The sequence below is a fragment of the Phocoena sinus genome, chromosome 16 (genome assembly GCF_008692025.1).
Source record: "Phocoena sinus isolate mPhoSin1 chromosome 16, mPhoSin1.pri, whole genome shotgun sequence".
Lineage (NCBI taxonomy): Eukaryota > Metazoa > Chordata > Mammalia > Artiodactyla > Phocoenidae > Phocoena > Phocoena sinus.
This window is the reverse complement of record NC_045778.1, coordinates 69043747-69065006: the sequence shown is the minus strand read 5'-3', so window position 1 is coordinate 69065006 and position 21260 is coordinate 69043747. Positions and strand designations below refer to the sequence as shown.

Below are 21260 nucleotides of genomic sequence, written 5' to 3'. Positions count from 1 at the left end.
CTAATACCACACTATCTTGATTTCTGTTGTTTTGCAGTAAGTTTTGACATTGGGAAGTGTGAGTTCTCAAATTTTGTTCTTCTTTTCCAAGATAGTCTATTCTCAGTTTCTTGTATTTCCATATGAATCTTACTATCAACTTGTCATTCTACAGTGAAGCCAACTGGGTTTGTTAGGGATTGCATTGAATCTGTAGACTTCATTTGGAGAGTATTGCCATTTTAACAATATTATGTTTTTCAATTCACAAACAAGAGATATCCTCCCATTTATTTAGATCTTTAATTTCTTTCTAAAGTGCTCTGTAGTTTTCGGAGTAATTTTTGCAATTCCTTCATTAAATTTATTCCTAGGTGGTTTATTCTTTTTGATGCTATTGTAAATGGAGTTGTTTTCTTAATTTCATTTTCAGATTGTTAATTACAAGTGTATATAAAACTTTATTTATTTTGCTGCATTGACTCTTCGTTGCTGCACGCAGGCCTCCCCTAGTTGTGGCACGCGGGGGCTACTCTTTGTTGTGGTGCGTGGGCTTCTCATTGCGGTGGCTTCTCTTGTTGTGGAGCATGGGCTCTAGGTGTGCAGGCTTCAGTAGTTGTGGGTCGTGGGCTCTAGAGCACAGGCTCAGAAGTTGTGGCGCATGGCTTAGTTGTTCCGCAGCATATGGGATCTTCCCGGACCAGGGCTTGAACCCGTGTCCCCTGCATTGGCAGGTGGATTCTTAACCACTGCGCCACCAGGGAAGTCCCAACAATTTTTTTATATTATATTCTGTAACTTGGCTGTACTTGTTTATTAGTTCTAAAATTTTTTGGCAGATTTCTTAGGATTTTCCATATATAAAATCATGTCCTCTGCATGTAGAGAGTTTTACTTCTTCCTTTCTCATCTGAGTGCTTTTTATTTCATCTCCTGCCTGATTTCCCTGGCTGGACCCTCCAATACAATGTTGAGCAGAGGTGGCAAGAGTAGATATCCTTCTCTCATTTCTGAAGCATTGTCTTTCACCACTAAGTACGGTGTTAGCTGTCGGCTTTTCATAGATGCTATCAGGTTGAAGAAGTTCCTTTTTATTCCTAGTTTGTTGAGTATTTTTATCATGAAAGAGTGTTGAATTTTACCAAATGCTTTTTCTACATCTGTTGAGATGATTATGTGTTTTTTGTTCTGTCGATATGGTGTATTACATTAACTGATTTTTGGATATTAAACCAACATAGTTTTACTGTGATAAATCCCTTTTGGTCATGGAGTATAATTCTTATATATTGCAGAATTTTTTGCTAGTATTTTGTTGAGAATTTTTCTGCCTATATTCATAAGAGCTATTGCTCTTGTAGCTTTCTTTTCTTGTGAGGTCTTTGTTTGGTTTTGGTGCAGCATAGTACTGACTTCACAGATTGAGTTGGGAAGTGTTCCTTTTTTTGGAGGGGGACAATTTGTGAAGAATTAGTATTAATTATTTAAATGTTTGGTAGAATATACCTATGTAGTCACGTGGACCTGAATTTTTCTTTGTGGGTAGTTAAAAATTTTTTTTTTTTTTACTAATTTAATCTCTTATTACAAGCATGCCTTTTTTAAAATTGCACTTCACCATATTGCACTTCATAAGATATTGTGGTTTTTACAAATTTGTGGCAACCTGTGTTGTCAGATGGTGGTTAGCATTTTTTAGCAATAAAGTATTTTTTAATTAAGGTATGTACAGTTTTTTTTAGACATAATGCTGTTGCACACTTAAAAGACTACAATATAGTGTATACATAAATTTAATATGCACTGGGAAACCAAAAAATTTGTGTGACTTGCTTTATTGCAGTACTTGCTTTATTACAGTGGTCTGGACTAAACCCGCAGTATCTCTTGAGATATGCCTGTGTAGGTCTATACAGATTTTCTATTTCTTCTTGAGCCAGTTTTGGTAGTTTGTGTCTTTCTAGGAATTGTGCATTTAATCTAAGTTAAATTGTTCATAATATTCATTCATAATTATTTATTTCTATAAATTTCATTTACTTCTGTAAGGTCAGTATGTCCCTCTTTCATTTTGATTCTTGTGATCAATCTAGCTAAAGGTCTGTCAGTTTTGTTGATCATTTCAAAGAAGCATTTTTTGTTTTGTTGATTTTTCTCCATTTTCCTATTCTCTATTTCATTACTTTCCTCTCTAATCTTCATTATTTCCTTTTTCTTACTGGCTTTAGATTAGTTTGCTCTTTTTTTTTTTTCCCAGTGTCTTAAGATGAAAGTTTAGTTTTGATTTGAGACCTTTCTTGTTTTTCAATAGTGATGTTTATAACTACAAATTTCCCGCTAAACACTGCTTTAGCTGCATCCCATAAATATGTTGTATCTTTATTTGTCACCTTATTTTCTACTTTCTCTTTGATTTCTCCCTTGGTCATTTAGATGTTGTTTAATTTTTACATATTTATGAATTGTCAAGTTTCTCTCTGTGTTACTGAGTTCTAATTTCATTCCATTATGGTTGTCAAAGGAAGATACTTTGTGCGATTTCAGTGTTTTAAATTTATTGAGATTTGCTTTAAGACCTAGCATAGGTTCTGTCCTGAAGAATATTTCATGTTCACTTGAGGAGTAGGTGTATTCTGTTACTGAATGGAATGTTGTATAGATGTGTTAGATTTAGTTGTTACATAGTTGTGTTCAAGTCTCCTGTTTCCTTGTTAATCTTCTTTCTAGTTCTGTTCATTACTAAAAGTGAGGTATTGAAGTCTCCAACTATTATTATTGAATTGTCCACTTCCTTCTTCATTTCTGTCAGTTATTGATTCATGTATTTTGGTGCTATATTACTAGGTGCATGTATATTTATAATTACCATACCTTTCTGCTGGATTGACCCTTTTATCATTATGAGATGAATCTAAAGTACCTTATTTTTTTTTTTTTTTGGCTGTGCCACGTGGCTTGTGGGATCTTAGTTCTCCAACCAGGGATTGAATCCGCGTCCTCGGCAGTGAAAGCACAGAGTCCTAACCACTGGACTGACAGGGAATTCCCTAAAGTACCTTTGTAAATAGCATTTTGTTTTTTATTCTAGTCTGGATCTTGTTTTCTATTCCAGTCTGAAGATCTCTGCCTTTTGATATGATTATTTACTCATTTAATGTTACTGTTGACAGTTCGATTTTTGTCTACCATTTTTTAATTTTCTATATCTGTATTTTGTATATGTCTTTCTGTATGTTTCTGTTTTGTTTCCCTGTGTCTCATTTACTGCTTTATTTTGCATTAAGTAAATATGTAACATTAAAATTTTTTTCATGATATTTTCTGAATTATTTCATTGGTAATTACTCTAGAGCTTATCATCCATCTTATCAGAATCTGCTTCAGATTTATTCTGACTTAATTCTATTGATATATGAGAACATTGCTAACATTTACTTTTGATTTCTATGGCTGAAGTATATTCATTGCCATCTTTATGCTTGTTTACATTGTTTATATTTATTTGAAATATTGGTGGTCTGTTTGTTATAACTAAAAATAATCTGGAAATAATTTTCTTTACAGTTAGAATCAAGAATAGAGGAACTTAATAAAGAAGTTCAAGCTTCCAAAGATAAAGTACTAGCTCAAGACATTGCAACTAAAAATGCAATTCAGCAATTACACAAAGAGATGGCCCATCGGATGGAACAGGTATTTTTCAAGGCATTATTATTATTAACTTTCTGATGATTCTTTGTATATTAAGTAACCTTTTAGACAGTTTTGGACATTAGTATTAGGATTAGGATTTAAAAAATGCTAAAGCAGGGGGCTTCGCTGGTGGCACAGTGGTTGAGAGTCTGCCTGCCGATGCAGGGGACACGGGTTCATGCCCCGGTCTGGGAAGATCCCACATGCCGTGGAGTGGCTGGGCGCATGAGTCATGGCCACTGGGCCTGCGCGTCCGGAGCATTTGCTCTGCAACGGGAGAGGCCACAACAGTGAGAGGCCCGCGTACTGCAAAAAAAAAGAAAAAAAAAATGCTAAAGCAATACATAAATGCATGCTAACAACAAAAAACTTCAACCTTTATTCCTGTGATTCTTTACAATATGCTTACCCTGAGCATTACGAATGTTATATATTTAAAATTTACACTATCAGTTCTCAAACCTTTTATACTAATTAAAGAGAAATGTAGAAGATAAGACATTAAGAAGTTGTTGGTTTTAGTAGACCCAAACATAGCTTCATTAGAATAACTTAGTGAGCTTTAAAAATATATATATTCTTGGGGACTTCCCTGGTGGCACAGTGGTTAAGAATCCACCTGCCAATGCAGGGGACACGGGTTTGATCCCTGGTCTGGGAAGATTCCCCCATGCCGTGGAGCAAATAAGCCCATACACCACAACTACTGAGCCTGCGCTCTAGAGCCTCCGAGCCACAACTGCTGAAGCCTGTGCACCTAGATCCCGTGCTCTGCAACAAGAGAAACCACCACAATGAGAAGCCCAGGCACTGCAACAAAGAGTAGCCCCCGCTCTCCGCAACTAGAGAAAAGCCCGCACACAGCAACAAAGATCCAGTGCAGCCAAAAATAAATTTATAAGAGAAGAAATGTGTGTGTGTGTGTGTGTGTGTGTGTGTGTGTGTATATATATTCTTGGGGACTTCCCTGGTGGTGCAGTGGTTAAGAATCCACTTGCCAGTGCAGGGGACACAGGTTCGAGCCCTGGTCCGGGAAGATCCCACATGCCCCAGAGCAACTAAGCCCATGTGCCACAACTACTGAGCCTGCGCTTTAGAGCCCATGAGCCACAACTACTGAGCCCATGTGCCACAACTACTGAAGCCCACGCAGCTAGAGCCTGTGCTCCACAACAAGAGGAGCCCCCGCAATGAGAAGCCCGCGCACCGCAACGAAGAGTAGCCCCCGTTTGTCGCATCTAAAGTCTGCACGCAACAACAAAGACCCAACGCAGTCATAAATAAATAAATAAATTTAAATATTTATATATATTCTTTGGAATTATATTTTAAAATAGAAACAAAATGATAGTAAAATGTGCATAATAATAATTCAAACAGTAAAACATGTCTTCTTCCAAACTTCTTCTCCCACTCCGCACCCTTCCCAGAGGCAACCATTGATGCCAGTTTCCTGTATATATCCTTCTCAGAATCTTTGTTGCATGGACAAGCATGTATATATTTCCTTTATTCCTCCCATCCTCCCCCCTGTTTTTAAACAAATGGCAACATACTACACTCAGTACTCTATATCTATTTCCTCTCTCATGATGAGTGTAGGTGAGGTTAATGATAGTAGCTGAAAACGGTTTACAAGTATTCACTTATTTAATATTCAGGATAACCCTAAGAGGTGGGTATTATTATGTAGATTTTGGAGATTGTTCCATTCAGTTGTTTCTAGATTGGCTTCATTCCTTTTCTCCCCTAACTTTTCCTCTCAACTTTTTGATTTGAGAATTTTTAAGCCTGTAGAAAAGGTAAAAGAATAGTAAAATGAACACTTGTTTACCCTTCACCTAGAGTCACCAAACCTGGTGAGTTTCATTTAGAAATAGCTTCCTAGCATGAGTGTGCACACGTTCCTGCACACACATGTGTACACTCCCCAGTTTCATTTTCCAGCTTGAGGTTTCTCCATTTCTCAGAACAGATATGTAGAATGTATCTGAACCTCAAATTTACAGGAGGGTAGAGTTAGTTATAAATTCTTAGGGACTTTGTAGCATGTCTCCCTCAGTCCCACATGACCTCATATTGGTAAGTATTCAGCCCTAACGAAGCATTCTGGATTCCTGCTGCTTCTTAGATTTTTTGGCCCTGAAATTTCCCATACTTTCTTTCTTTTTTTTTTTTTTTTTCTGTATGTGGGCCTCTCACTGTTGTGGCCTCTCCCGTTGCGGAGCACAGGCTCCGGATGCACAGGCTCAGCAGCCATGGCTCACGGGCACAGCCGCTCTGCGGCATGTGGGATCTTCCCGGACCGGGGCATAAACCCGTCTCCCCTGCATTGGCAGGCGGACTCAACCACTGCGCCACCAGGGAAGCCCTCCCATACTTTCTTGTGAGCTCAACTCTGCATTAAAAAAACATTTGTTGTACTTCATCTAAAATTTTAGGTGTTTTGAATGGGGAGGGTTCATCTGCCATACTTGGAGAAGCAGAACTACTTCCACAGTTTATCATAATTTTAGTTGACTATTGAATCCTATCAACTATGTTATTCATATCTTCATCCAAGTCAATGGTAAACATCTTAAAACTAGTCAAATCCGAAGACTTTTACTGACTCCTCTTTATCTGTGCCGTAATGGACTGACTTTCAATAGAAGCTTAAAGAGTAGTCAATTATCTCATTTGATACTCCCAACAATCTATGAAGTAGGTGCTGCTATTATCTGGGGTGGGATATAGAAATGTGAACTCTTAGCACCCCAGGTTATTCTTTTTTTTTTTAATACATTTGTTTTATTTATTTATTTAAATTTTAATTTATTTATTTATTTTTGGCTGTGTCGTGTCTTAGTTGCGACAGGCGGGCTCTTCATTGCACTGCGCGGGCTCCTCTCTAGTTGTGGTACGCAGGCTTCTCTAGTTGTGGCACGAGGGCTCCAGAGCGCATGGGCTGTGTAGTTTGCAGCACACGGGTTCTCTAGTTGAGGTATGCGGGCTCAGTAGTTGTGGCGCACGGGCTTAGTTCCCCTGTGGCATGTGGGATCTTAGTTCCCCGACCAGGGATCGAACCTGCATCACCTGCATTGGAAGGCAGATTCTTTACCACTGGATCACCAGGGAAGTCCCACCCCAGGTTATTCTTTTGCAGCTGATTCAGGGATGACTCTGGGTAACAGGACATTCTGGTGCATATCCCCTCCTGTAGTAAGAACCTTGTAATACGTTATCTCATGTATTATAATTATCTGTTTTCTGCTTCTTATCTCTTAACTTCAGTGAAGTTTCCATGTTGCTACCAGGTATCTTTTTAAAACACAATTTAATTTAATAAAATTTAAAACACCTTTTATTAAATCTGTCTTTGGCTTCTCTTTGCCTGTAGGATAAAATCTCAAATCATTAGCATGACAAGAAGAGAAGTCCTTCTTCCTTTCAGGATCTGATCTCTACCTCCTTTTCTGTTTTATAACTACTTCCTCTCCACTGCAATCAACACACCAAATTTAATCACTACAGAATAATTTAATGTCCTCTAAATATATCATGCTATTTTATGCTTTTCGGCATTTGAGCCTAAAATAACCACATGATAACCACTCTAGCTTGAATTCCTTTCCTTGACTGATCCCTTTACTGAGTCCTTCAATGTCTAGCTCAAGTATAGCACCTAGTTCAAGTACAAATAGCATCTTTTACCCTTCATGCCAACCCTTCCCAGGGACTGTTAGTATTTTTGTATTTTCAAAGAACTTTGTACATTCATCCACTAGAAATTGTTTCATAATCTTCGTTTATGTGTTGTTCTTACTAGGTAGTGAGCTCTTCCAGGACTTACCATGGCTTATTCTTCATTGTGTTCCCAAAAGCTAATCCATTATCTAAGCATTAAGTTATCATGGAACTGGACTTCTTTTAAAGTTGACATTACCATTAGTTGACTTTTTCTAAGTACAGTTATTCAATTGTCTAAAAATCTAGCTAATTCTGTCAGCCAATTCCATCACGGTTTTGTCAATCATTTGTCCACAAGCATGTCATCAAATCCTCAGGGATCTCTGCCATCCCTATTCCAGTGTTTTCTTTAATTTCTCTTGAAAATTATTAGGCTATTTCAATGGGGGGAAAATCCCAATTGGATGATTTTTTAAAATACTTATATGTATAATATTTTGAGTGGTTACTCGATGTGCTTATCAGCTGTAGCAGAACTTCATGAAACATTTTTTGTCAGTCACTTTCATCAGAGCATAGGAGGTTTCCCCACATTATCCTAACGCTAAACCTACTTCAATTCAGTTATAGTATTAGTTGGAGTTTACCACTAGATGCCATTGAAGGTCTTAAAGTTTAAGGATCCATCTTCTGTAAAATAAGTATGTGCTTCATCATATTTGCGAACTATGAATTTACTTAAATGAAGGGCTATCTGTAGAAGTTTTCATTGTATGAAATTTCACAGTATGGAGTACCAGCTTATAGTTACAGAGAATTTTAAGTTAGTATATAGATAGATGTCACACCTAATCCAATTAGGTATTTCTTGTTAAAATGCCAAATACTTTTCATACAGAGGAACCCAGCGATCACTAATTAGCATATTACTTACTTTTTTGTGAGGGAGCTAAGATTATAGATTTTAGAAATTGTTAGCCATAGACTCAGGATCCTGACAGAAAAGAGAAACTGGTGATTTGGGGAGAATTTCATAAAAGGACTCTTTACAAAGGTATGGGTGAGATTTAGGGAGTCCAACCTGGGAAAATGCAGGATCCTGGGGCTGCTGGAGGAGCCATCATCACTCTTTGGGCTAAAGGAATAAGGAGACGGTGCAGGTAGTACAACCCAGAGAAGGTAGTTGCATAGAGAGGTCACCTGACAGGAACAGTGTATGATTCTGGAGGAGCCAGATCTCATTCTCTGCCTACCCTCCTAATCTTCTGCTTAGTGCCTCCTGTTGGCCAAACCCAACTGGAAGTATGAGGGCAAAGAAACTTGTTGATATGGTCCCTGATGGTCACTTTCCCAGAGCACAGGGTGGGCTAGGAAAGAATGGAAAAGTGATCTGAAGGAGTAAGCAGAAAATAGCAACCATATTAGCTAAAGGAAAAGGAATAGGAAAGGGAAGAAGCAAATATTAATGATATTAATTTGTTCATTGTATCATTTCTCTTTTTTAAAATTTCATGACACAGGTCCTGAAAATCTTGTGTAAAAGACCAAAAAATACATTGGTGATATTATAGGAAAATTTTGTTTTAATTAATTTTTATTTGAAAAATATTTTTTATTAATGCTAGATATTATTTTCAAAGGCTAACAAGAAATGTGAAGAGGCACGCCAGGAAAAAGAAGCAATGGTAATGAAGTATGTAAGAGGCGAGAAGGAATCTTTAGACCTTCGAAAGGAAAAAGAGATACTTGAAAAAAAACTTAGAGATGCAAATAAAGAATATGAGAAAAACACTAACAAAATTAAGCAACTTTCTCAGGAGAAAGGACGGCTGCACCAGCTGTACGAAACAAAGGTATAACTTTTGATATTGTATCTTATTTGAAACTTACTCTCTTTGCTTTTCCTTATTTAATCAAATAATCATAACTTAACATGGTTAAACCACTGTTAAACATAAAGTTGTTTTTCTTAGTTTACCTTCAAAGAATGCTTTAATAATTCCAATATCTTGTTACTTAGCTGCAAAAAGGTTTTCCTATGAAAAGATGAGAAACTGACGTGTTGTTTATTAGACAGATCTTTTTAAAAACTTTCTTTTAAAATCTACATGTTGAAGAAATGACTTTGTGCTTCAAAGGAAGATTTTATTTTGGTAAAAGATATACATGGTGTGTCAAAATGTGAGTAGTTTTTGAGCCAGAAGTATACTTTGACCAGAATCTTAATGTAACACTTACTTACATATCATAGAATTCATATTTTACTTGTAGAAAAACATGTTCTTACATGCTGTCCAAGGAGATTTAATTACTGTGCTATTTAGAATCCTTGCTATTAGCTAGCATCCTCATGGCGTAGTCTTGTGTCCAGTAGGTTATCATTTCTTGGTAATCAATGGTATTTTTTATTAATTAACTTTTAGTTCAGGAATGTTGTCATTGTTCTCAAGAATTCTGGCAAAACCAATTTAATTCATATTTCACCTTAATGTCAGCCAGTTGAGAAGAATCAGAAAGGTATGCTTATACTCACAGTGTACTAGTTGGTTAAGATATAAATGTTAATCACCTTATGTCTGTTAATTGGTTTTAGGCTTTTACTGTCCTCTTATGAATTGAACTTTAAGTCAGTTTATAGGCCATAATGTGCTAGCCCTGAATTATAGTGTTATTGCATTGATTATCTTGAGATATAAAAGATACACAAATGATTGGTTGGTTGTTTAAATGAAAAATATGACCTGGTGATATTATTTTAGGAAGGTGAAACTACTCGACTCGTCAGAGAAATAGACAAATTAAAGGAAGATATCAACTCTCAAATCATTAAAGTAAAATGGGCACAAAACAAATTAAAAGCAGAAATGGATTCACACAAGGTGAGTACTGTAATACAGTGGAAAAATTATTAGAATCAGTTTTAAGAGCACATGAAGTAATAGTTATTAATGAGGCATAAAGCTTAGTGACTCCTGTAGGATAGCTTGGGCCTGAATATTTGGTGATCATAAAAAGATACTTCCTTGCATAATTTACATATTAAATTGGATAGAATGTTGTTTTATCATTCATTGTTTTTAACCCCTCAATGACTTTGTTCTTTAAGCATTTTTAGTGTTCTATATTTTATATTAAACATTGTCAGGTTCGGGGGAAGAGAATATGTAGGTTATCAAAATTGAAAGTAAACTCTGGAAATTCTTAAAAAAATGTTAGTGATGATACAATTCTTATAATCAAGAAATATGAATTTTTATTTAAATATAAACATAACAAAGTAAGTTTCCTTATCTGTTTATTATGAATATAATTCTATTGGTATTGTGTATAATGAATATCATATTATTAAACAATATAATAAAAAGTGGTGATAAAGGCTGGTACCTGATGCCATAATTTTAAGCAGTAACTGAACTGGTATAAGCAGTAATAAAAATCTGAAGATGATAGAATGTGAAGTAAAAAAAAAACTTTGAAATATGATTTAAACAAAAGAGCCATGTTATTTATAACAGTTACCACGTTTTCAAAAATAGGCTTAATGATATTGTTTAAATTATCATTGGCATCTCTTTAAATAATCCTAAGTCGGTAGAACTGTTAACCTTCGGATATTTGTATATTATAATATCAGAGAAAACTGTAGGGAGAAGTGTCTGTTGACAGTGGTCAGAGATAGGTTAGAGAATGGTAGGTTTCTGAGCTAATTGCTGATCAGCAAATGAGTGTTAGGAAACTATATGGGCAGAGAAAGAACTGCCAGAAGGAGTAGGGGCAACAATCCTTAGGGCTCACACAGGGCTACAAACCATTTGAAATTGTATTTGACACAGGAATCTCTCAATTGCTATGTTTTGAATAAATGAAGTGAGTACCTACTATGTATCAGGCTCTGTTTTAGTTATTGATGATATAGAAGTGGGGGGGTAAAACAGATAAAGTTCTGTTCTCTATCTCTCTCTCCTTCTTGTTGTTGAGCTAATATTCTCATATTTTAAAAAACAATATTTGAAAAAGCCTTCAAATGTTTAAATTTTAAAAGTAACACAGTTTTAATATAAGTGAAATTATTTTTAAAAGACCTGCAACTGAAAGTATGTAAGTAGGCACTTAATTGTATGGTAGGTTTATCCAAAACCAAAATGATGTATAAGAAGCCGTGTGTGAAGGATAGATGCAACTTACATTAAGAGATGACAGGAAAGGCATTCCAAGTGGAGGAACAGCAAGATAAGAGAGAAAAGGGAGATGAATATTTGGTGTTTGAGAAAACCAACCTAACTAGAACAGAAGGTTTATGTTAGGTATTCCTTCGTTAATTCAACATTTATTACATGAACAATTAATATGTGGCAACTACTGAGCTAGGTGTTATCCAGAAGCTGTATCCTCAGTGGGGGAAGCATGTAAGCTGCTGTACAATGTATCAAGTGTTACAATCTAGGGATTCCCTGGATTCTATCTATGGGAAGGCAGAATAGCAACTTCTACCCCTTTCTGAAGGGAAGCTACTAGGAGGAGATGATACCTAAACTCTCATTTGAAATCCACATGATAGCCCAAATTATGGGACTGGATGGGTACTCTGAAGGAGAATGTTGGAGCTACAGGGTAGGGCTGTACTGGGACAGTCACCACAGGAAGTCTAGCTAGTCAAGGAGACAGCGAAGGCAATGATGAAGTGGGCAAAAACAGGAGTATGTTGTCTTGTAAACAGAGGAAGGCTATTCAGAGTCAGGAGTGATCAGAACTGGAACAGGTAAGTCAAGAAGACGAAATGAGAAAAAGCAATTGGATTTGATGAGAAAGTAGTCCCTGCAGACCTTCAGAATTGTTATTTTAGGAGAGTAGTTAGGAACAGAAACCAAATTGCAGCATGAATCTGTAAAAAAGTTTTGGATAGATACCTTGGCCATAAACCAAACAATTGACTTTTATATGGATCTACAAAGAACTGCTTAAACACTTTGCTCTTTTTGTCTTTTCAGGTTAGTAACTTCTAGTGATTTGATGAAAACTCTATCAAATTTAACTTTATTTAATGACTATCAATTAACTGTTCAGGCCACATTTAGTTTTTTGTCAGAAGCATAAAATGTTATTACTAAAATAGTATCTGACTCCAGTGGCAGTGCTACGACAAGAGCTTTCTCTACTGTCTGGTCATTGTTCTCACCATTCATCACATCACTATGCCAACCTTGTTGCTGTCTGTAAAGGAAAAACCCAGTTTTCCTTCATAGGGAAAAATCCAGTTCTCCCTACTGTGGGTTTCTTCCCTTTGTGTCTCTTTTACTTTTACACAGAACACTTCACTTCTGTCACTTCTGGTTACCAATGTGAGAAGGCTTTACCCCACAACAAGCAATTCTCTGTGATACCAGCTGAGTGGCCTGCAACTTAACTCAGTTTTGACACTATCGATCCAGAGATAGTGTCAGATCCCACAGGTTAAAGGCTCAGTCCCACAAGACTTCCCCCACCTCCCACTTCAGGCACCAGTCCCAAGCCCAGGTTATCACCTGTTCTTCTGATCAACTGGCTATAGATTGAAGGTTCTAACAACCCCCTTGCCTTGGGTTCAAAAATTTGCCACAGTACCACACAGAACTCAGGGAATGAGTACAGTTATCTACCTTTACCAGTTTATTAAAGGACATTATAAAGGGTCAGATGAACAGTCAGATGAAGAGATACATAAGGTGAGGTCTGGGAAGGTCCCAAGTGCAGGAGCTTCTGTCCCTCTGGAGTTAGGGTGTGTCACCTTCTCGATATTGGATGTGTGCACCATCTGGAAGCTCCCCGAGCCTCATACTTTTGTTTTTTTGTGGAGGCTTCATCACATAGGCTTGAGATTGATCATTAACTCCATTTTTACCCTTCTGCCTTCTCAAGGGAATGGGGGACAGGGTTGAAAAGTCCAAGCTTCTAACCATGACTTGGTCTTTCTGGGGACCAGCTGTCATCCAGAAGTCCAGTCAGAGTCACCTCAGTAGAACAAAAGACACTCCTATCACTTGGGAAATTATGAGGATTTCAGGAGTTCTGTGGCAGGAACAGAGGTTAAAGACCAGTATTAGAACAAGAGATGCTCCTAATGTTTTTATCATTTAAAAAATTACAAGGGTTTTAGGAGCTCTGTGCCAGGAACTGGGGACAGAGACCAATATATATTTTCTATCATCTCACATTGTCTTTTTGTCAATGCAGGAAACCAAAGATAAACTCAAAGAGACAACAACAAAATTAACTCAAGCAAAGGAAGAAGCAGATCAAATTCGGAAAAATTGTCAGGATATGATAAAAACATATCAGGTATGCTTAAATTTTTGAATAGATTAGTAACAAATTATGCCAGATATCAGTACTCTTGTTTCATAAATTTTTGTATCTACAATATTCGAAGTGTGGAATGGATTTGGTAGGGCAGCTAAATTAAATACAGGCTATTTCCTATGTTAAAGTACTTGCAGGTTAAATAGAGATCTTACTAGAGAAGTTTTTAACCAAATAAAAACACTAGAAAACGTTAGAAGAATGAAGAGTACAAGAAAATGTATAACTTAAAAAAAGAGCCCATTCTATTATGTTATATATGTTAAGTATGCTCTTCTAGTTGGTGCAAAATTGACGTATTTAAAATCTTTGAATACAGTCATCAATTTTACATACATGAGCTATGTATTTCACGATGAGGAAACTTAATTGCAAAAGCCTTCTTCACATTTCAAAGCATAAAACTTTAAAAATTGTCATACTTTTGTCATTTCTTTCCCATTAGGAATCAGAAGAAATTAAATCAAATGAGCTTGATGCCAAGCTTAGAGTCACAAAAGGAGAACTTGAAAAACAAATGCAAGAAAAATCTGACCAGCTAGAAGTGAGTAGCTTTGTTCTTTGTATACCTTGGATGGTATAATATAGAGGAGAGAAACAACAAGTACTTATTGCCAGCTACTTTAAGGCCTTCTGGAAGGAGCAGGTAATAAATTTTAGATCTGGTTTAGTATATAATGATTTGTGGTTTCTTTTAAACTTTTTTAAAGATGCATCATGCCAAAATAAAGGAACTAGAAGATCTGAAGAGGACATTTAAGGAGGGCATGGATGAGCTACGAACACTGAGAACAAAGGTAATTCAGTCTTTAGGCATGACTCCAGAGGAAGGATAACTATCTTTAATTTTGTACTCATTCTGATTTTTAAATCTTGGGGAAAGGATATTTATATAGAAATATTCCAAAATCAAATAGTAGCATGTCAATTCCCTAGCAACAAAATTGACTCTTAGAGAAATAAGTGTCTTCCATTTCAGTCCCTTTAAAGTGTTTGCCACACATTCCTGTTTCACAGCACATTTGCTTTGTCTATAAGTTATCCTTGGTCCTCTGTTACATGGGCTTTAGAGCTGTGTCAGAAAATAATAGAAAGGGACTGCCCTGGTGGTGCAGTGGTTAAGAATCTGCCTGCCAATGCAGGGGACACAGATTCGAGCCCTGGACTGGGAAGATCCCACATGCCATGGAGCAACTAAGCCCGTGTGCCACAACTGCTGAGCCTGTGCTCTACAGCCCGTGAGCCACAACTACTGAGCCTGCGTGCCTAGAGCCTGTGTTCCGCAACAAAGAGAAGCCACCACAATGAGAAGCCTACACACCGCAACAAAGAGTAGCCCCGCTTGCTGCAACTAGAGAAAGTAGAGAAAGCCTGCACGCAGCAATGAAGACCCAATGCAGCCAAAAATAAATAAATAAAATTAATTAATGAGAAAAGAAAAGAAAGAAAATAATAGAAAACGTTTACATTTCTCTAGGTATATTTAATAGTCTTGTATACAGTTTTTTAAAAAAAATGCTTGCTTGCTTGTTTATTTATTTATTTATTTATTTGACTGTGTTGGGTCTTAGTTGCAGCACACAGGATCTTCGTTGCATCATGCGGGGTCTTTCGTTGTGGCATGTGGGCTCTTCATTGCAGCGCGCAGGCTTCTCTCTAGTGTGGCACGTGGGCTCAGTAGTTGCAGCATGCAGGCTCTCTTAGTTGCAGGCTCTCACGTGGGCTCTAGAGCACGCAGGCTAAGTAGTTGCGGTGCATGTGCTTAGTTGCCCTGCAGCATGGGGGATCTTAGTTCCCTGACCAGGGATTGAACCCACATCCCCTGCATTGGAAGGCAGATTCTTAACCACTGGACCACCAAGGAAGTCCCTTGTATACAGTTTTAATTTCTAACAACCTCTTAAATCTTTTCCAGTGTTATGGTTCTCATTTTAAGAATATTTGCCCTTTTAATATAAGTGTGAAATATGTTATCATTATATATCTTTCATTTATTTAGAAATAGGCTTTTAGGTAACCACCTTGAATTTGCGATCACTTAATAATTTTTAAAGTGTCTTTCATGTACCTTTCTATTTGTTCTTCATGCCAGTACTTTGAGGCAGATAGGGAAGGTACATCCTCTTTTCAGACGAGAAAATGGAGATTCAGCCAGAATGAAGTGGCATGTTAAAAATCCCATGACTAAATCATGAGAAATCTGAGACTAAAACCCAAGACTGTTAACTTCCTATTATATTTTCTTCATGTTAATTAATATTGCTTCAGAATTTAGCTTAGATTATTAATGTATAACCACTGTCTGAAATAGCTAATAAAGAACAAGAAAATATTGTTTGTAGTTTAACTCAATTATGATGATTTGATAGGTAAAATGTCTAGAAGATGAACGATTGAGAACAGAAGATGAATTATCAAAATATAAAGAAATTATTAATCGCCAAAAAGCTGAAATTCAGAATTTATTGGACAAAGTGAAAATTGCAAGTCAGATACAGGAGCAGCATCAAAGGTATAAAATGAGCAACTTCTGTTTATGCTAATCAACAGGCTTTTTGATTCTATCTTGTTTCTGTTTTTAAATGCAATTGTTGCATTAAATAAGAGTAATTTTATATTTTACTAGATAAAAAAAACTTTAATTCCTGTCTTCATTTGAACTTATTTTGGGTTTTCTTTGTAGTTCCCATCACGGCTTCTAAAAATCAAAGTTTATATTCCCTAAATATTGGCAGTAGTTTTTTTTTTTTTTTTTTTTTTGGCAGTAGTTATTTATAAGACAGAATGGATTGTAGTTTTTTATCCATTCCTTAGCTTTCAAATTCTATTACTTATACACAGTAGGTTTTCTTCTAAAAGATAGATATGTATCTATGTCTATATCTTTGCATGCATGTAGCTCAAGGTCAGGAGGTAACATTATTCCTTGGCTTCTTTTCTTTTTTTTTATAAATTTATTTTATTTATTTTGGGGGGCTGCTTTGGGTCTTTGTTGCTACACACGGGCTTTCTCTAGTTAAGGTGAGTGGGAGCTACTCTTTGTTGTGGTGCGCGGGCTTCTCATTGTGGTGGCTTCTCGTTGCAGAGCACGGGCTCTAGGCATGTGGACTTCAGTAGTTGTGGTGCGTGGACTCAGTGGTTGTGGCTCGTGGGCTCTAGAGTGCAGGCTCAGTAGTTGTGGCTCACGGGCTTAGTTGCTCCACAGCATGTGGGATCTTCCTGGAGCAGGGCTCGAACCTGTGTCCCCTGCATTGGCAGGCGGATTCTAAACCACTGCGCCACCAGGGAAGTCCTATTCCTTGGCTTCTTATAAAGCCATTTAGCTAAATTCTACTTACGACATTACCTGAGAGAGCCTGGATTCAGGCTGGATCCAGATACCTTCTTCTTCATACCCTACCAACACCCAGGCTGCTGAGTGTTGCTGAAGAAATCACCAAGATCATCCAGATTGATGCTGCTATAAATTCATGGTTAGCAACCAGCCTCAACCGGGAATCCTAATGCACCTCCAGTCCTACCATATGTCCTTAGTCAGAGCCTTCTCCCCATCTTAGCATTATTCCAAACCTTACTGCTTTCTTCACACTTCTGATCTTCCCTCTCACCTTGCTCTTTACTCTTGTCAGGCGATTACCTCTTACTTCACAGAAAAAAAGGGAGCTGTCAGGTGACAGTTCTCTCAGCCTCTTGCTATCAGTCCTATGAACTTGCCTGCATCTGCAGTCATTTCTCTTTTCCTTCTGTTACTATGGAAGAAATGTTCCTATTCTTTCTGAATCAAATTGTGGTCCCTACTCCTACTGTGGATCCCATGCTCTTCTGCCTTCTCAGGGTCTTTCTTGATTATTCCTTCTTTATCCTTTATCTCTTACCTCCCTCTTTTTACTGACTTTTCTTCTTTCTACATTTAAATATTATATCTTAAAAACATCAAAACTCTTATGATCTCCTTTCTCCCTTTCTTCACAACCAAAAATGTCTTTATAGAATCATCTGTGCTTGTTCTCCATTTCTTCACATTTCTTCTTCTGTTCCTCTCCATTTATTCTAATGCCCCAGCATTCGATTACAAACTGCTAATGCATCCTTAAATATAGTAGATATTTCCCAGATTAAGCCTTGCTTGAATTTTCAGTATGGACACACTAAGCCCATTACCTTTCTTGACATGCTCTGTTCTTTTGGCTTCATTTCCTTGTACTTTCCTGGTGTTCCTCCCCACTTTCTGGCCAATCTTTTCTGTCTCCTTGGCAGCCTTCTCTTTATGTCATAAAGCTGTTTTTTGTTCTTATTTTATTATAACCCTGGGTGATGCTAACTCTTTCAGTAGTGTGCTGCAGGACCGTCAAGTTAATTATCATCAACCCTTTTTGCTGAGCTCCAGATACACAAGTATCAAGGACACCTCAAACTTATAATATGTCCAATACTGATTCATGTATCTTGTCCACAAATATGCTTCTCTGATGTTCCTGAGATGAATGATGAGTGTGACATCCACATGATTTTCCAACCCAGGAACCTGGGAGTTACCCTTGGCTCTTCTTTCCTTTCCCTCACACATGTAACCAGTCACAAAATATTTTTGATGCTAACTCTTTAATATCTTTCAAATTCATTTACTGTTTACATCCCCACTGCTGCTACCATTGTCCAACCCATTATCAGCTCTCCTGGCAAACTGCCAGGGCTTCTAAACTGTTTTGTTTTGTTTTTTTGCTTCCCTTTAGTCTGTTTCCTACACTATGGTTAGGATAATCTTTTTTACAAAGGAAATCTCAAACCTCTCAATGATTTCCCATTGCCTCAAGGATTGCCTAGTGAGTTCAGATGGCTTAACATGGCTTGGAAGATCATTAGTAACCTTGCTTCTCCCTCTGTGCCTTCTCCTTCTTTATTCTGTATTTCAGCAATAGTTGGTTATCAAATGTTAATTAATTGTCTCCTAGATGCCGAGCCCTGTGTTAAGTGCTAGGATATAGTACTGTCCTTATCCTCATTGGTATTGAACATCTGTTTGTTAGTACCAACAAGAAGTCATTCTCTTGTTCCCTTCCCAGCTTTGCACATACTGTTTCCTCTACCTGGAACATATTTTGTTTTCCCACTCACTGTTACTTTCCCTTTAGCTCAGGAATTAGCAAACTATGGCCCAGAAGCCAAATCCAGTTCACTGCCTCTTTCTGTCAATAAACTTTTTTTTGGGAACACAGCCACTCTCATTCCTTTATGTATTATGTGTGGCTGCTTTCACACTACAGTGGCAGAGTTATAAACAGTTGTAACAAAGGCCATATGCTCCAGAAGCTTACATTGTTTGCTGTGTGGGCCTTTTATAGGAAAAGTTTGCTAACCCTTTAAATATTAGTTTACTCATCACTTACACTAGCTTAGGTGACCCATTTTGTGCTTTCATCATCAAAAATGTTTTTTCACACTACTTGACTAAAAGCTCTTTGAAAGCAGGGGCCATGTCAGTCTTGCTTATGTATATTCCCAGCTCTTAGTTCCTAGCATATATTAGGCATTCATAGTAATCCAAATAAATATTTGGATGAATGAATAAAAGTACCTTCATAAAGAATTTCATTTGATGAAAATTCGCAAACCATTAATGTCTTTTAATAGTTTAATTTTTTTCTTAATTGTAAACTTTGTTTTCTAGAGGTAAACAAGAAATTGAAAATTTGAAGGAAGAAGTGGAAAGTCTTAATTCTTTGATTAATGACCTGCAAAAAGACATCGAAGGCAGTAGGAAAAGAGAATCTGAGCTACTACTCTTTACAGAAAAGCTCACTAGTAAGAATGCACAACTTCAATCTGAATCCAATTCTTTGCAGTCACAGTTTGATAAACTTTCCTGTAGTGAAAGTCAGTTACAAAGCCAATGTGAACACATGAAACAGACAAATATTAATTTGGTAAGTATAAGTGTACATTTAACTTTTAAAGCAACATAGCAAGTAGCACAAATTAAATTTCCCTAAAAGCATAAACTTAATGGTAGTTGATTAAACTCTTTTTTTTTTTTTTGGCACTGACTTTCTGATAATTTCAAATGCTATGAGAAATGTCAGTTTTTCCTTTCAACTTACGTAGTTTATAATAAAAATTTTTCCCTAACATCGTTAGGAAGAAATATTTCACTTTTGAAAGTAAGAAAACCAGGGTTTTTGTTATTCCTAACTGGATTTATTATATATTTCTTAAAAGAACTTTAAATTTCTGTATTTTTATAGCTTAAAAATGGTTTAATATTTCCAAGTAGTGAGAGTATCTTCAGGTTACTCATAAAAATAATTTGAGACTTTAAACCAGAAATAGAGACATGAAAAAAAAATACAGAGACCTGTATCACATGTTGTTTTACATGTATAGAATGGCAGATGCATTAATATATCCCCCTGCGTTACTGTATAAAGAATTTGAGGAGCTCAGTAAACAAAACCTGATAATGAGTGATGACAGAAGAATTTACTATGAAAGACCTAGTATTTTTAAGGTTTTAAAGTGTGAACAGTAATTGAAACAGATATTAAAGTTGGTATTTTTTATCTTATTTAATATTTAGGAAAGTAGGTTGTTAAAAGAAGAAGAACTGCGAAAAGAGGAAGTCCAGACTCTGCAAGCTGAACTCACTTGTAGACAAACCGAAGTTAAAACATTGAGTACCCAGGTCGAAGAATTAAAAGATGAATTAGTAACTCAAAGACGTAAACATACCTCTAGTGTCAAGGATCTTACCAAACAACTTCAGCAAGGTATAAAATTTTTCTACACTTAGACCTTGAATGTTTTTGTTTCTTTTCATTGTTAAGGATTTATAGAAAAAGTATATTTTACATCAGTTTCTCCCACATTGATTAGAGCTGTGTGTTCTTTTTAATGTATTAATGTTAATAAACCACATGGCTGACCTTCTTGTAGTTCCATGAATAGTTTATAGCATGTTCTATGTTAAAAGACATTTATTCACAGAACCACAAAATGTAAGAATTGAGAAAGTACCTTACCAAGGCAGTAGTGTCTAGACTTTGTTGATCACATACTGCTGTCAATAAAAAAGTATTTAAGTATTTGTTCTCTAATTTGTATCTAGTTATTTGTAAATTTTAAACATGTATTACTCTAGTTTATGCACATTAGAAAAACATGAAAAATACAAATTTAAAAAGATTAGATTAAATATAAGTATAAATAGAGTTCTGATATTTTCTCCCTACCCTTGTCTGTGAGTTGTTTTGTGCAGCATCTAGGGTACCTGCCCCCACCTTGTAGACCTCTCACTTAGAGATCATTGAACCCTAACCCTTATTCTTAGGGGAAACTGAGTCCCAGAAAGGTTATAAATTACCTGGACACAACAATTAACATCTAGAACTGGAACCCAGATTTCTTACATTTAAAAATTCATACAAATTGGGAGTCTGTGCTATGTGATTGGATACAAAGATGAATAAGAGATGTATTCTGACATCCTATTCTCTACTATTCCCCACTGCTTTATTTGTATTAAAATAGGGTGAAATGTAGTAATATGGTAAAAGAGACTTAGTATTTACTTAATATAAATATATTCA

The 21260-nt window shown here is 36.5% G+C and overlaps 1 protein-coding gene across 1 annotated transcript in view; it reads left to right on the top strand.

Moving 5' to 3' along the window:
• CCDC186 (coiled-coil domain containing 186) overlaps positions 1-21260 on the top strand; it is a 48455-nt gene that overhangs the window by 17833 nt on the left and 9362 nt on the right. The window contains exons 4-12 of the mRNA XM_032608732.1: positions 3544-3672; positions 8982-9194; positions 10101-10220; positions 13552-13656; positions 14123-14221; positions 14388-14474; positions 16047-16189; positions 19346-19601; positions 20252-20441. Of these exons, the coding sequence (XP_032464623.1) occupies positions 3544-3672; positions 8982-9194; positions 10101-10220; positions 13552-13656; positions 14123-14221; positions 14388-14474; positions 16047-16189; positions 19346-19601; positions 20252-20441 (1342 nt within the window). The remainder of the gene's footprint in view (positions 1-3543; positions 3673-8981; positions 9195-10100; positions 10221-13551; positions 13657-14122; positions 14222-14387; positions 14475-16046; positions 16190-19345; positions 19602-20251; positions 20442-21260) is intronic.